Source organism: Mus caroli, chromosome 13 (genome assembly GCF_900094665.2).
Source record: "Mus caroli chromosome 13, CAROLI_EIJ_v1.1, whole genome shotgun sequence".
NCBI classification, from domain to species: Eukaryota; Metazoa; Chordata; class Mammalia; order Rodentia; family Muridae; genus Mus; species Mus caroli.
Window position 1 is genome coordinate 16,350,122 of NC_034582.1, and position 16,870 is coordinate 16,366,991.

Consider the following 16,870-nt stretch of genomic DNA (forward strand, 5'->3'; position numbering starts at 1 on the left):
GGCAACTTGTATACATTAATTCTTTCAATTATTAACCTAACTTCTTCCACTGCAGCTAATTCTGTATCTTACCAGTTACTTCCATAGGCTAACAATTTATTTCTTGTTCTCCTTGTCATCCTGCCCACTACTTTCGCTCTATCTCCCTCTCCTACTCCTCTTACTGTAGATTATAAACACTGAAAGACTATGGACCCAAGCAATTACAGTACTTTGCATGTTTTTATCCTGCTTGGATTCTCTGACCACCCTCACCTGGAAATGATCCTCTCTGGAGTTGTCACCTTCTTTTACATTATTACCCTGGTGGGTAACACTGCTATAATTCTTGCATCCCTCCTGGATCCCCATCTCCATACACCGATGTACTTTTTCCTCAGGAATTTATCTTTCCTGGATTTGTGTTTCACAACAAGCATTGTCCCTCAGATGCTGGTTAACTTGTGGGGACCCGAAAAGACCATTAGCTCTGTGGGCTGTATTGTTCAGCTCTATGTGTATATGTGGCTGGGCTCCATTGAGTGCCTGCTCCTAGCTGTCATGTCCTATGATCGTTTCACAGCTATTTGTAAGCCCTTGCATTACTTTGTAATCATGAATCCACGTCTGTGTATCAAGATGATAGTCATGGTCTGGGGTATTAGTTTGGCCNNNTCTNTNATATTATGCACACTCACTGTGAATTTGCCTCGATGTGGACACAACATCCTGGACCACTTCCTGTGTGAGTTNCCAGCCATGGTCAGGATAGCTTGTGTAGACACGACAACAGTTGAATTGTCTGTTTTTGCTCTAGGCATTGTCATTGTCCTTACACCTCTCATCCTTATTCTTATTTCCTATGGNTACATAGCCANAACTGTGCTCAACATGAAGTCAAAGGCAGGGCAACAAAAAGCAATGAATACCTGTGGATCTCATCTCACTGTGGTCTCCATATTCTATGGAACTATCATCTACATGTATCTACAACCCGGTAACAGGNCCTCTAAGGACCAGGGCAAGTTCCTCACCCTCTTTTACACCATNATCACTCCAAGTCTCAACCCCCTCATTTACACCCTAAGGAACAGAGACATGAAAGATGCACTGAAAAAACTCATGAGGTTTTACCACAGATTTGCCNAAGTAAGGAGAAACTAGAAGCCATGGAAAAGTATTGGAAAGAACAAAGCAACAAAGGAAGTTGTCTGGTTCAGATTTGAATAAGGAAAGTAATCCTTAGATTTTAAAGACCAACTGCTGAAGTAATTCTCACCTACAGACCTCTTGTGGATGCAGACAACTTGGAAGATTAAGTAGATCTTCCATGTTTCTAACCATTAGCATATTCTCAGGGAACACATATCACTAGGAATCTGTTTGTTAAAATGTAACACAAAGGGGCTCTGAATGTAAACTTGAATGCATTTTAGTTTATTTTGAGCCCCCATGGAATCTGCTGTGTCTCCTTGTATGGTTTCAATGGTAATGCTCACATATTCTAATATATTGACCAAAACAATTCCACGTGCATTGCATTTTATACATTTAAATAACAGTGTATAAGCAATTTGCAGTGTTCATTTGTCTGTCTGTTTTTGAGACAGGATTTCATGAAACTTAGTTAGTCTCAAATGCATTATATAGCTAAGGATGATCCTCCTGCTTCAACCTCCCAAGTGCTGGGATTACAAGCATATACCACCACACCCAGTATATGTTACAGGCATATACTACCACACCCAGTCTGTGTGGTGTTGGGGACTGAACACAAGGCTTCATACATGTTAAGCACTCTACCAACTTGTACTATATCCCTTGCCCTATAAATAATTGGTATATTTAATCTTTTGTGATGTCATCCAAAGATGTATTCATATTTGGCTCAGTTAATGTACTATGCATGGCACCCATCATCACAGACACCACATGATGAGTGACTTCTTCCATCTTTGTTCAGTGAAACTTAGCACTAATATATTTTGCAACTGTCTATGACTTTCTCTGAGATGAGAGAATGAATGGGCACAAATTAATGTGCTTTAAAAGTGACAACATAGGGCTAGAGATACAGCTTAGAGGTTAAGAGCATTTGCTGCTCTTCCAGAGGACCTGAGTTTGATCCCCAGCACCCACATGTCAGCTCACAAGTGTCTGTAACTCTATTCCAGGGGATCTGATGCACTCTTCTGGCACCAAGTGTAGCATACGTCCATGTGATGCACAGCCATATATTTAGGAAAAACAGCAATGTATACAAAATGAATTTAAAGGTTAGAATATTTTAGAATATGTGAGCATTACCAATAACACAGTCTTGCTTATTTCTCATCTATGCATAAAAAATGTATTCCATGTTTATCTCAACTTTAATGAAAAAGGAATATGATGAATTTTGGGACAGTTAGACTTTTGAAATATGTCTGTGGAATTGGTGAAACTGTAAAAAGCTATAGTAATTCTTGCATGTGATGAAATTTCACAAGATAAATGAAATTTTTATTTTTATATATCATTACATTTAGCTTTATGAAAAATAATATTTTATTTAAACTTTGATGTATTTTCACTTTGTCTCTAAATGATCTCTGATAATTTTAATGAATCAAGATGAATTTAGCAAAATACATGGTTGAAATCTATAATGATTTTTTCCTCTATTGCTTCATAATTCTCTAAATATAAAGAAGGAAGAGTCATTGGATGATTTCATGATTAGCCAATCAGATGATAGTATAATATCTCACAAAAAATACTTTTAATTAGTATTGTAAATTTGTCTTCCTCTCCATCTGTTTTTCTTTTTTTTTTTAAAGATTTATTTATTTATTATATGCAAGTACACTGTAGCTGTGTTCAGACACTCCAGAAGAGGGTGCCAGATCTCGTTGCAGATGGCTGTGAGCCACCATGTGGTTGCTGGGATTTGAACTCTGGACCTTCGAAAGAGCAGTCGGGTGCTCTTGCCCACTGAGCCATCTCACCAGCCACCATCTGTTTTTCAAGGTTGTTTTCTAGCACAGTTTACCATCCCACAAAATAGACTGTTTGTGGAAATGCCCCTAGTCATTATACTATTTTATAAGTTTTCTCTAATCTTTAGAAATGTTTGACTAATGAATTTCAATTATATACTTATCATTTCCTAGCTTCAATAATCTAAGTGGTATATAAAACATACAACAGTTATGAACCTTCAGGACAGTGTTACACCGCCTACCTAGAATCATTTACATGTGTGTGTCTAATATTCATTTCCCTTTGGCTTATCTTTTCTGTGTTTTGGCTAGAAATTAAATTAATATATCAAATAGTTTTGTTTACCTGAATTGAGATATAAACTTAGATCATTGCATGAAACGTACCTTTTGAGTTCTTTTTTAAATGTTGAATTTCTAGGAACTAATCAATGCCTATGAGAGCTAATCAACTCACATGAAGAACATATCATTGGAGTTGTAAATGGCAATAAATTAGAGTGATGATAGCTAAATTGAATTTTCAATTTAATAAATTGCTTCATAGAACAAGGAATCATGTCATTATCCATGAGCTTAGCTACACTGGCCAAAGCTTCACATAGTGGGATTGACACTTTTCTGAGCATCTACCATGACTGAAAGAGAAAGCTCAGAAGCTAACTGCAGATATTTGCCTCTCCCTCCATTCCTCCAAGGCCAACTCCCCAGTCTTTTCCTCACCTCTGTACTCTTCTCCCTACCTCATCTCTAGTGGATCCCATAGACCTTTGCCTTCTAACCTCCAATCTCCACCCACCCCCATTCACTTTATACAATTCCACAACTCTAGCAGCACTCTCCGGGATCCCAAAGACTATTCCTGCCAGAGATGGAGTAAGGCCAATTGAAGATCCTCACCCCTCTTTTCATTCCTCCACATCCAATTCCTGTCTCATACCAGCCTCTTCAGCAGAATACCCATTGCAGCTTCAGCCCACACCTCATCTCTAGTGGATCCCACAGATCTTCCCCTTCTAATCTTCCTTCCCCAACTTGTTCCCTTACCCCAGCCCCCAACTCCAGCAGGGAAATCCTAAGAACTCACAGGCCACTCCTGCCAGGAAAGCTCCTACCAGCTAACTACAGATCTCCACTTCTCACTCCACGATTCCAAGTCCAATCCCCCAGTCTCATCTCCAGTTCTCCAGCAGATAACCTGTTGTGCCTTCTCCTCACTCTGTGTCCTCATTCCTAGAGAGCTAACAAGCAGATCCTGATGGAACACTCAGCTTTCCTTCCTCTTGCAAAGCCCCACCACTGCCTCAGACCATTTCTGTTGATCAATCCCAATACCTAGAAACACATTTTACCTGGAATCTCCAGTGGCTTAACCGACCATATCCTCAGATTTTCCTACAATCCATACACAGCCACCACATTTTCCCAGAGAAGAAACAGAAATCAATAACAAAACATCCACTGGGAAAAAAAAAAGACAAAACCAAATATCAGCACCTGGAATTTCAATCTTCCAAATTGAAAATGCCTACATACCAGTGCAAAAACACAATTGATAACAGCCAGGACAATATGTCCCCACTAAGAATCAGCAACCAACCCTACCACAGCTTGCCCTGAATATTTTAACATATTTGAAACACAAATAAAAAACCTTAAAACATCCTTTATGGATGTCTTCTAAGAAGACATCCATAATAGAGGTCTTCTAAGAAGAAATAAATAGGCACAACTATAGCGGTTATCATCTAGAAGAATGCGATTTGATCCATTCTTATCTCCTTGTACAAAGCTCAAGTCTAAGTGGATCAAAGACCTCTCTCTCCATAAAACCAGAGACACTGAAATTAATAGAGGAGAAAGTAGGGAAAAGCTTCGAAGATATGGGCACAGGGGGAAAATTCCTAAACAGAACAGCAATGGCTTGTGCTGTAAGATCAAGAATTGACAAATGGGACCTCATAAAATTGCAAAGCTTCTGTAAGGCAAAAGACACTGTCAATAAGACAAAAAGACCACCAACAGATTGGGAAAGGATTTTTACCAATCCTAAATCTGATAGGGGACTAATATCCAATACAAACAAAGAGCTCAAGAAGCTGGACTCCAGAAGTTCAAATAACCCCATTAAAAAATAGGGTCCAGAGCTAAACAAAGAATTTTCAACTGAGGAATGCTGAATGGCTGAGAAGCACCTGAAAAAAATGTTCAATATCCTTAATCAACAGGGAAATGCAAATCAAAACAACCTTGAGATTCCACCTCACACCAGTCAGAATGGCTAAGATGAAAAATTCAGGTGACAGCAGATGCTGGCAAAAAAAAGTGGAGAAAGAGGAACAATCCTCCATTGCTGGTAGGATTGCAAGCTTGTACAACCACTCTGGAAATCAGTCTGGCAGTTCCTCAGAAAATTGGACATAGTACTACCATAGGATCCAGCAATACCTCTCCTGGGCATATTCACAGAAGAATTTTCAACTGGTAATAAGATCACATGCTCCACTATGTTCATAGCAGCCTTATTTATAATAGCCAGAAGCTGGAAAGAACCCAGATGTCCCTGAAGAGAAGAATGGATACAGAAAATGTGGTACATTTACACAATGGAGTACTACTCAGCTATTAAAAACAATGGATTTATGAAATTCTTGGACAAATGGATGTATCTGGAGGATATCATCCTTAGTGAGGTAACCCAATCACAAAAGAAGTCATTAGATATGCACTCACTGATACGTGGACATTAATTAGCCCAGAAACATAGAACACCCAACATACAATTTGCAAAACACAAGAAAATCAAGAAGAGGGAAGACCAATGGGTGGATACTTCATTCCTCCTTAGAATAGGGAACAAAATACCCATGAAAGGAGTTACAGAGACAAAGTTTGGAGCTAAGACAAAAGGATAAACTATCCAGAGAATACCCCACCTGGGGATACATCCCATAATCAGCCACCAAACCCAGACACTATTGCAGATGCCAGAAAGTTTTTGCTGAAGGGACCCTGTTATAGATGTCTCATATGAGGCTATGCCAGTGCCTGGCAAATACAGAAGTGGATGCTCACAATCATCTATAAGATGGAACACAGGACCCCCAATGGAGAAGCTAGAGAAAGCACCCAAAGAGCTGAAGGGGTCTGCAACCCTATAGGTGGAACAACAATATGAACTAACCAGTACCCCCAGAGCTCATGTCTCTAGCTGCATATGTAGCAGAAGATGGCCTAGTAGGCCATCAATGGGAAGAGAGGCCCCTTGGTATTGCAAACGTTATATGTCCCAGTACAGGGAAATGCCTGGGCTAAGAAGCAGGAGTGGGTGGGAAGGGGAGCAGGGCGGGAGGAGGGTATAGGGAACTTTCAGGATAGCATTTGAAATGTATATAAAAAAAATCTAATAAAAAAATAAATTAATTAATTTTTAAAAATCCAGAAAATCTGGGACATTATAAAAAGACCAAATATAAGAATAATAGGAATATAGGAAAGAGAAGAAACACAGAACAGATTTTCAACAAATCCATAAGAAAAAATGTTTCTAACTCCTTTGGTCAAATCCCTGGGAACCCACATGGCAGGCCTGTCAGAGAATGGAGCTGAAGAGGCTAGCATGAGACAGAGGAATTGGATGTGGAGGAATGAAAAGAGGGGTGAGGATCTTCAATTGGCCTTACTCCATAAGGCTTACTCCTTAGCTCTCCCTCAATTCCCCTCTAACCTTCTTTCTCTCCTACAAGGGATTAGTGTGGAATAAATGGTGGAAAGGGGATAACAGTATAAGAACTAAATAAAACAGACAAAAAAAACCAATAAACCAAAAACCAGCAGAGGTGCCTAGTCTTCTTACAACTTGACAAGTTATGTTTAGTTGATATCCCTGGGAGGCTTTTTCTAAAGAGAAATGGAGGAGGAGTAGATGAGGAGGGGGATAGGAGGTTTGAGGAGAGGAACTAGGAGTAGAAGAGGGAGGGTAAACTGCAGTTAGGAAGTAGTATATGGAAGTGAAATATGAAAAAAAAGAAGAAATTTGATGTGGAGAAATTAGACATACAAGGGATTTAAGTCAACATTAGGAAGGAAGTTTACATCAAGCCTATAGTCAACATCAACTTAAATGGAGGGAAACTCTAAGCAAGTCTACTAAAACCAGGAACAGAACAAGAATGTCCACTCTCTATACACCTATTCAATACAATGCTGGACATCTTAGCTATAGCAATAAGACAACTGAAGGAGATCAAGAGGACACAAAGCAGAAAGAAAGAAGTCAAAGTATCTTTATTATATATATATTATATATAGTAATAGTATATAGTATATTTATAGTATATATAAATGACCCTAAAAAGTTCATCAGAATAATCCTACATTTGATAAATGCATTCTGCAAAGTAGGTGGATACAAAATTAACTCATAAAAATCAATATTTCCTCCTATATACAAATTACAAAGAATCAGAACAACACGTTTCAAACTAACCTCAATTAATATTAAATGTCATGGGATGTCTCTGACCAAGTAAATGAAATACTCATATGATAAAAAGTTCAAGTCCTTGAATAAAGAACCTGAAGAGGATGCTTAGTGGTGTTGGCCCACACCTTTAGTTGCAGCACTTGAAAGGCAAAGAGAGGCAGATCTCTGAGTTTCAAGATTTGGTCTACAGAGTCAGTTCAAGGACAGCCAGGGCTATGCAAAGAAACCCTGTCTCAAAAAAAAAAAAATGAAGAAGAGAAAGATGATGCAGAGGAGGAGGAAGAGATAAACAGAAGATAGACAGATCTCCTATGCTCATAGATGGGTAGAATTAATATAGTTAAAAAAAAAAAAAGCCATTCTACTCTGGAGGATATCATCTTGAGTGAGGTAACCCAATCACAAAAGAACACACATGATATGCACTCACTGATAAGTGGATATTAGCCCAGACACTCAGAATACCCAAGATACAATTTGCAAAACACATGGAACTCAAGGAGAAGGAAGACCAAAGTGTAGACACTTCGATCCTTCTTAGAAGGGGGAAACAAAATGCCCATGGAAGGAATTACAGAGACAAAGTTCAGAGCTGAGACTGAAGGAAGGACCATCCAGAGAGTGCTCCACCTGGGGATCCATCCCATAAACAACCACCAAACCTAGACACTATGGCAGATGTCAACAAGAGCTTGCTGACAGGACTCTGATATAGCTGTCTCCTAAGAGACTCTGCCAGTGCCTGACTAATACAGAAGTGGATGCTCACAGTCATCCATTAGACAGAGCACAGGGTCCCCAATGAAGGAGCTAGAGAAAGTATCCAAGGAGCTGAAGGGGTTTGCAGCCCTATAGCAGGAACAACAATATGAATTAACCAGAGCTCCCTGGGACTAAACCACCAATCAAGGAAAACACATAATGGGACTCATGGCTCTAGCTGCATATGTAGCAGAGGATGGCCTAGCTGGTCATCAATGGGAGGAGAGGCTCTTGGTCCTGTAAAGGTTCTATGCCTCAGTATAGGGGAATTCCTGGGCCAGGAAGTGGGAGTAAGTGGGTTGGCGATCAGGGGGACAGGGGAGAGGATAGGGAATTTTCAGAGGGGAAACTAAGAAAGGGGATAACATTTGAAATGTAAATAAAGAAAATATCTAATGTTTTTTTAAAAAGCCATCCTACATAAAATCATCAATAGATTCAATAAAATCCCTTTCAAACATCCAACACAATCTTTCACAAATTATGAAAGGACAGTTTTAATATGGCGGGGGGTGGGGAGGTAGAGGGGAAGGAATAGTTTAAACAGTCCTAAATAATAAAAGAGCTGCTGGAGGGATCGCCAGCATTGGTTTTTTTTGTTTTGGGGGGTTTTGGGGGGGTAGTTTGGTTGTTTGGTTGGATTTTTGTTTGTTTGTTTGTTCGTTCATTTGCTATGTTGGTTTTTTATTATGGTTTTGGTTTGTTTTTTGTTTTTTTGGTTTGTTTTTGGTTGGTTGGTTGGTTGGTTGGTTGGTTGGTTTTTGTTTGTTTGTTTGTTTTTGTTTGGTTTGCTTTGGTTTTGTTTTCTTTGGTTTGGTTTTCTTTGGTTTGCTTTGGTTTGGTTTTTTTGAGACAGGGTTTCTCTGTATAGCTCTGGCTGTCCTGGAACTCACTTTGTAGACCAGGATGGCCTCAAACTCAGAAATCTGCCTGCCTCTGCCTCCCGAGTGCTGGGATTAAAGGTGTGCACCACCACCGCCTGGCTGTTGTTGTTGTTGTTGTTGTTGTTGTTGTTGTTTAAAGTTACATTAGAACCTTTATGATTCTGTAAGAATTTTAGATTTTTTTTTCTGGGAAGAATATTATGGGAATTCTGATTGGGATTATACTGAATCTATAAATGGTTTTTGATAAATGGACATTTTCACAATATTAATTCTACCAATACATGAACATAGAATGTCATTAAATTTTCTAGTGTCCTCAACTGTTTTCTTCAGAGTTTTAAGTTTTTTTCATTGTATAGGACTTTTACCTCCTTGGTTAAGCTTATTTTTTATATATTTTATTTTATAAGAGGTTATTGTAAGTTGGAATGTGTCCATGATCTCTCTCTCTCTCTCTCTCTCTCTCTCTCTCTCTCTCTCTCTCTCTCTCTCTCTGTGTTTATTGTTGCTGTATAGAAAGGTTACTGATTTTTGTCAGTTGGTTTTATATCCTTCCATTTTGCTGGACTTGTTGATTGTACCAGGAGATTTTCTATTAGAATCTTTAAGACAAATATTCAATTAGAATATTTGTTTTATACATAGCCTCTATTATGGTGATGTATGTATCATAAAGTCCTATTCTCTATAGGGTTTTTAGCTCCTGGGCATATACCCAAAAGATATTCCAACATACTGCAAGGACACATGCTCAACTATGTTCATAGCTACTGTATTCATAACAGCCCAAACTGGAAGCAACCCAGATGTCCCTCAACCAAAGAATGAATTTTAAAAATGTGGTTCCTTTTCACAATGGAATACTATTCAGCTATTTAAAAACAAGGACATCATGAATTATGCAGGCAAATGGTCATCTTGAGTGAGGTAATTCAGACCCAACAGGACATGCATGGTATGTATTCAGTGATAAATGGATATTAGCCAAAAAGAAAAAAAAGTACAGAATACCAAGCATATAATCCATAGAACTCAAGAAGGTTAACAAGCCGAAGGATCCAAGTGAGGATAACTCAATCTCACTTGAGAGGGAAAAGAAAGCAATTACAGCTGTGGGGTGGGGCTCAGAGGGAGGGAGGGGTCTGGATGAGAGGGGGACAGGGAAGGAAAAAGGGGAACATGATCGGGTATGGGGGAAACAAGAGTGAAATCCTGATTGCCAGGAGAAAAAGGTAACCTTGGGAGGTAGGATATGGGGGGACCCTTTAGTATATACCAGAGAGCTCAGAGGTGAGATCAATCAGGACTCAAAGGGAGGGACCTTAAATGAAATGCCCCACAGTGGGGAGAGGGAACTTGTGGAGTCTATCTCCAGTAGAAAGACAGGGCATCACGTGGAGGGATGGAATTGCCATCCCGCAGTCAAAAACTCTGACCCAGAATTGTTCCTATCTAGGGGAACTGCAGAGAATAAAATGGAGAGAAGCCTGAGGGAAAGGAGGATCAGTGACCAGTCCAAATTGGAATCCAGCTCAAGAGAAGGCTCCAAGGCCTGACACTACTACTGATGCTATGGTGTGCTTACAGACAGGATCTTAGCATGGCTGCCCTCCAAGAGGTCCAACAAGCAGCTGAAAGAGTCAGATGCATATACTTAAACCCAACCAATGGACAGAAGCCAGGGACCCATGTGGTTGAATTAAGGAAAAGCCTGAAGAAACTAATGAAGAGGGCAACCCAATGAGGAAGATCAGCAGTCTCAGCTAACCTGGACCCCTGAGATCTCTCAGACACTGAATCACCAACCAGGCAACAAACATGAGCTGGTCCAAGGCTCCTGACACATATTCAGCAGAAGACTGCCTGGTCTGACCTCAGTGAGAGAAGACACATCGAACCCTTGAGAGACTTGAGGCCCCAACGAGTGGGAAAGTTTGGAGGGGGGGTGGGATAGAGGTGGGTGGGGACATCCTCTTGGAGCTGGGGAGGAGGAATGGGATGAGGAATGGTCAGAGGATGGACAGGGAAGGGGGAAAACAACTGAACTTTTAAAAAAAGGTTAAAGAATAATAATTTTTTAAAAAATATATCAACATCCTAGGCCACCAGGAAATGAAAATGAAAGTTATTTTGAGAACCAAGAGTGGCATCCACTGCCTGTCAGGTTATGCTTATACTCTCTCCAAACATTGTGCACCCACTCAAGTGTTCATTTCAGCAGAGCATCACATGCCCTTCCACCAGACAGCTTCCAGATGTCATCTTACACATGTCAGAATGGCTAAAATCAACCAAAGAAGAGACAACCCATGATGGTGAGGATGTGGAACAAGAACACTCATACTTCTGTGAGAATCAATCTACCACAAGACCAAGTATATCACTCTTGAACCTATATCCAAAGGATGCTTCATCCTACCACAAAGGCACATGCTCAACTATGTTCATTGCTGCTCTCCTCAGAATAGGCAGAAATTAGAAATGATCTGCATGCCCATCAAGGGAAGAATAGATTAAAGAAATGTGGTACATTTACACAATGTAATATTACTCTATCATTTAAAAAACCCACATCATCATGAAATTTTCAGGCAAATTAACACAACTAGAGAAAAATTATCCTGAGTGAGGAGGTATGAGACCCAGATAGACAAATGGGCTCAGTATCTGTTCAGCCATCATCAGAAAACCTTCCTGTAGGCTTAGATTTTTAGAAGCCTACTTTAATTATTGTTCTTGCTTCAACCTGCCTTCTAGCCCACCACTCACCAGAGGTAGGGAAAGAAGGTTAATAGGAAACAAGGATTGTGGACTTGTTTAGAAATAGTTCTCTAGGACTATTTCAATCTCCATTGTCAGCAGTCCAGTCCACAAGCAAAACATCAACCATGAATTTGTAGAAACAGCTCAATCCAGAAGAAACTGAGGCCCTTCCAATTAGCACAAATCCTTGGACGTGTCAAGAAAAAGCCAAATTGCTATCTTTGTTTATTTCTCTCCACAAATAAAGATCAGCAAAGAAAGCAAGGGAAATCAATTCAAGAGTGCCATTAGCAAAGACCAGCGGCAATGAAGCCCAACAATGACCAGCAAGGAGTTGCAAGGCAAACTAAACCAAGAGTGCCGTCCACTGTCTGTCAGATTATGCTTATACTCTCTCCAAACATTGTGCACCCACTAAAGTGTTCATTTCAGCAAAGCATCACATGCCCTTCCACAGACAGCTTCCAGAAAAATATCACATGACTGCTTCATCAAAACATCCTCTCAGTTTCAGGAGGAAAAAAAAAATCACATGATACAAGTGAGTCTCCAAAGAAAACAGAAATTTCACTTCAGCTTCCCTCCGCCTCAGATAAAAAAAAAAAAAAAAGTATAGAGACCCCCAGCCAGACATTGCAGTATGAGAGACCTTGAAACACTCAACCCTAAATGGAATGAATGCCTCCCCATAGAGCTTAGTGAACCCTGAAGAAAAGGAGAAGGAAGGAATGGAAGAGACATAGGGGGTCGAGAACACCAGGAAGGAAAACAAAGCACTCTAAATCAACATGAGCCAAGCTCATATGAACTCACAGACACTGAAGCAGCATGCACAGGGCCTGCATGGGTCTGCACCAGGTTCTGTGCACTTAGATTATGGCTGCCTGTTTAGTGTTTTTACGGGCTTCTCAAGAGTGGAAATGAGTAGGTCTCTGACACTTGTACTCTCTTGAGCTCTTTCCATTCTTTTGGTGTGACATGTCAAACTTCAAGGGGATAGGTTTTTTATATATTATTGTATTTTATTTTATTACTACTAAAAAAATGAGTGAGCAAATTAAAGAATGAAAATCTAGTCAATAAAGAAACAGTTAACAGTGGTACTGTTTTTATACTCGCTTGGAAAAGGAAAATCAGTTTTCTCCAATGAAATGGAACTGGGTATGTCAACCACTATAGGGCAGATCTCATGTCCAGAAGTAGGTGACCAGCAAATAAATAATGGACTTCACAGTTTTTGTGTGTTTCTGCTTCTATTTCATTAGACTCTGGTGGCTTTTGTTGTGGTGGTTGGTTAGTTGGTTCTATATTAGGGTTATGTTGTATTTTGTTTTCTAGGTTGTAGATATTTTCTTGTTGTACTGGGATTTGGATGAGTTTTTGTTAGTGGTCGTTGGTTTTCTTGTTTGTTTTGGTTTGACTTTCTGTTGTTGCTTTGGTTTTTGTTGAAGAATTTAAAGTTGGATTCATAGGGAAGAGAAAGGAAACTGGATAATTTTTGGCAAGGGAAGAATATAATCAAAATATATTTGAATTTAAAATTTGTAATAAAAAATTATAAACTAAAAAAAGCAAATAATCTAAAAATGAGAAAAAAGAATAGATCATAAAATATACACATATCATATATAAAACCATAAAGGGTTGAAAAGGAAAAAGATAATCTCAGGTGTTTTTATCAAGTATTGGTATCAGCTTTCTCCGAACTGATAAAAAGTAAGCATTATTGCAGCACAGGGTGCCTCAATGGCTTGAAATCATAAAATATAACTTTTATTTGCATGGTTACTGTGTACCAAGCTTTAGTGTATTGTCATATATCTCAAACTTACTTGATCTTCATGATAAAACTTTAAGAGATGTCCTTTTACAGCCTAAAGAGTAAGATAAAGCACATGGAGTCAATTGTCTCAAGTTGATGTAACTGATCATGGGAACCACAAAGCCTTCAAGTCCAAAACTCTGCCCATGATTGATCCATCAAAGCAATACACTGGGTGAAAGTGGCCCCTTCCATGAACAAGAAAACAGTGTAAGTTGTTTTCTTGCTCGGTGACAAGAAGCCATTCACATGTGATCATTGGCAATTAATTTGTGTCCTTCTATTAAAGTAATTCTTGGCTACATGGAACTATAATTTAAGAAAAATAATATAGCTGATGATTACAAACTAACTATGAAATTCTTTGAGTTCTTACTTGTCTGGACCTTGGGTTAAATAAGTGTCCTGTGAGACAACAACAAACCTAACAATAATGGGCACTGCAACATTTAATCACGACTCATGGTTGCCNAGACAACTGGATGAAGATGCAAATATAATGGCCCTGGATTTGCTGCCTGGAGCTTTGCAGCACACACCTTCTCTTCCAGAGCCAACAGTTTCCACCCTGGGTATCTGGGGAAACCACTGAGACTTAGAAGAGGGAAGGACACCTGACATTGAAAATGAGATGCCTTGTTTAAGTTCATCTGCTCAAAGCAAACTTACTCCTATCATCAATGTGTGCTGTCATGAAAAGGTCATTTTATACAGGTAATTTTTGACATAATCTTAGTTTTCCAAATGTACATGAACATACTTTATTTGTAATGCATTTATAGCCTAGAAAAAATTCTGAAAATATATTCTTTAATCCTCTGTCCTTCAGCCTTCCTGGGTGCCCTGCATGTTTTCCACCCTTAAAACTCACTTAGTAAAATATGAAGGTGATTGTGCCAGTGGTCCATTGCCTAGCCTTTCCACAGCACCTCAGGGAAGTCAACTGAAGGCTGGTTTTCTGGGCTTTCCGACAATACTGGAAAGATTTATTCAGTGTTTATTCTGGATTATCTGGTGGGTTTACATATCTCTCTACAATCACAACACATATCCACTTTCTTGTAAAGGTAAAGGAATTGAGGAGAGCCAGTGACAGCTGCAGCCCTGGGCTGGAGTCACTTAGGCAACACCATCAGGATAGCCTCCTCGCAGAGACACTACCCAGAGATGGAAAGACAGCCTCAACCCTGGAGGGAGAACACTGAAACAGCCCTGCTCTCAGCATCCTGGACCCCAGCAATGGAGAGGTAGGATGTCAGGGACCCTGTACAGATAAAATCATCTTTCATTCATCTGCTACTTATCATCACCCCTTAAGTAATGTCACACAATATAAGACCAAATTTCTGTGGGAAAATATAATAACTGTACATGATTGCCCATTGTTTAGACTGCGTTTTTTATTGAAAATGGATTCTTCTCTCATAAAATGCATTACAACCACAGTTTCCCCTCCATCCACTCCTCCAAGAGTATTTTTTATTTGTTAAAAATAACATATAAATATATTAGTGCATACATCAAATATAGTGGATAGAGAAAAGAACTTCACAGATCATGCCTGCTTTCTTAAAGTTTACCAGTGCTTGGGAGAATGCTAGACAATCTTAATCCACATTTTACATGATTATAAATTACGTTTATACCAGTTCTTGTGCTCCTGAGTTATTCTAAGCTGCACACAGTTTTTAGTCATTTGATTTTTAGACCCTTTAATAGGGTTTTGTATTGTTCCCAAATTTTTTAATGGAAAACTGAATTCAGCAGTTTTCTTACATTTTTCTGGTATCACACAATAAACAATTGAGAGAGATGAGACATAAATAAAAGATTTAGTTTTAAGGGAGGAAACTTATGTGCAACAGACTTAGAAGAAAAGAAATAGTCACAGAAAGAACATCGAAATTTTGAATGTCGTTGAAGTACCACTTAGAAGTAAGCGGCCCTTTATAGTTTCAAAGGTCAGAGATAAAACTGTATTACATCTTCTGTATACAAGCAGGGCAGTGGGGATAATATTTATAATAGAACCATGAGCATAATATAATTCTTCAATAAGCAACTCCTTCACCCTTCCAGGGAATGCAACAAGGCCTATTGAAATAGGGGACTGTCTAAATATATAACAAGAAGGTTGATTCAAAACACACCAGGCTACAGGGCACAGAAGTGGATGGTTAGAGCATCACATTCAGAGAACAGTGTCTGAGTTCTATTTTGAGGTTTATGCATTCAGACTAGCAATTCAGACTGAGAACAAAGCCAGAGAAGTCACTGACAGTAAGGTCAGAAAGTACACATGAAAGAGAGCGAGTAATTCATGATCAGCTGAAGCAACCAACACTTCAGCTCAACAATGATCATAACAATATGTACACATTGCCTACCAAGGGGAGAAAAAGGTTATTAAAACAACAGGTACCCCAAGCTCCCCTTCCTGGTTTATCCCAAGAAGAGGACTTTGTGCAATTTGCAGGTGTCACACAGTCAATATCTCTCTTCTAAAATTCAAACTCTTGAACACAAGGTCTTTAGCTCCGTGTCTATTGGCAGACTTAAAGAGTTCTACATACATAATCAATGAAAGAGAAAGGATGTTTGAGTTCTAACATGAGCCTGTTAGCGATGCTGAGTATTAAAAGACACATTAAAAAAATTTTTTTTCCAAAAAGAACATGCAGAGCTTTACATGGCAATGACCTTTGAGATACTTGAAAAAGGAGAAGACAGTGCATGTGAAAATTGGTGTGTAGGATATGAATAATAATGTTTACACAGGTTCCATTGCATGCAGGTGTACAAAATAATCTTCTAAAACGTTACTTCTGAAACCAGCTGATGCGTGTTAAGCACATTAGAGAGAAGACCTTGGTGAACCCGGTGAAAGTGTGATGGCAAAACACAAAAATTAAGACAAGGTATCATACTAGTTTCCATGAGGGTGAAAGTGGCTGAAATTTTTTAAAGTGGGATATATAAAGTATACCTTTCTATTCAAACTTATCAGACTTATTAAGAAGAAAGACTGGACAGATGAAAAGATAGACAAGCCTGGGAAAGCTTCTAGGTCACTTACACAATGAACTGAGCACCAAAAGCTCTCTGAGAAACAGAAAGAGAAGGATGAAGAACACTTTTACTTTCAATCTGACTTCAACAAAAATCAATAAATTTTATACAGGACTTCACT

At 39.1% G+C, this 16,870-nt stretch overlaps 1 protein-coding gene across 1 annotated transcript; it reads left to right on the forward strand.

Annotated features, from left to right (window-relative positions):
• Window positions 1–116: 116 nt before the first annotated feature.
• On the forward strand, window positions 117–1,192 carry LOC110308400 (olfactory receptor 2W1). The gene has a single exon (XM_021180881.1). The coding sequence runs from the start codon at window positions 190–192 to the stop codon at window positions 1,141–1,143; it is 954 nt and encodes a 317-aa protein (XP_021036540.1). The 5' UTR covers window positions 117–189; the 3' UTR covers window positions 1,144–1,192.
• The last annotated feature ends 15,678 nt before the right edge of the window (window positions 1,193–16,870 follow it).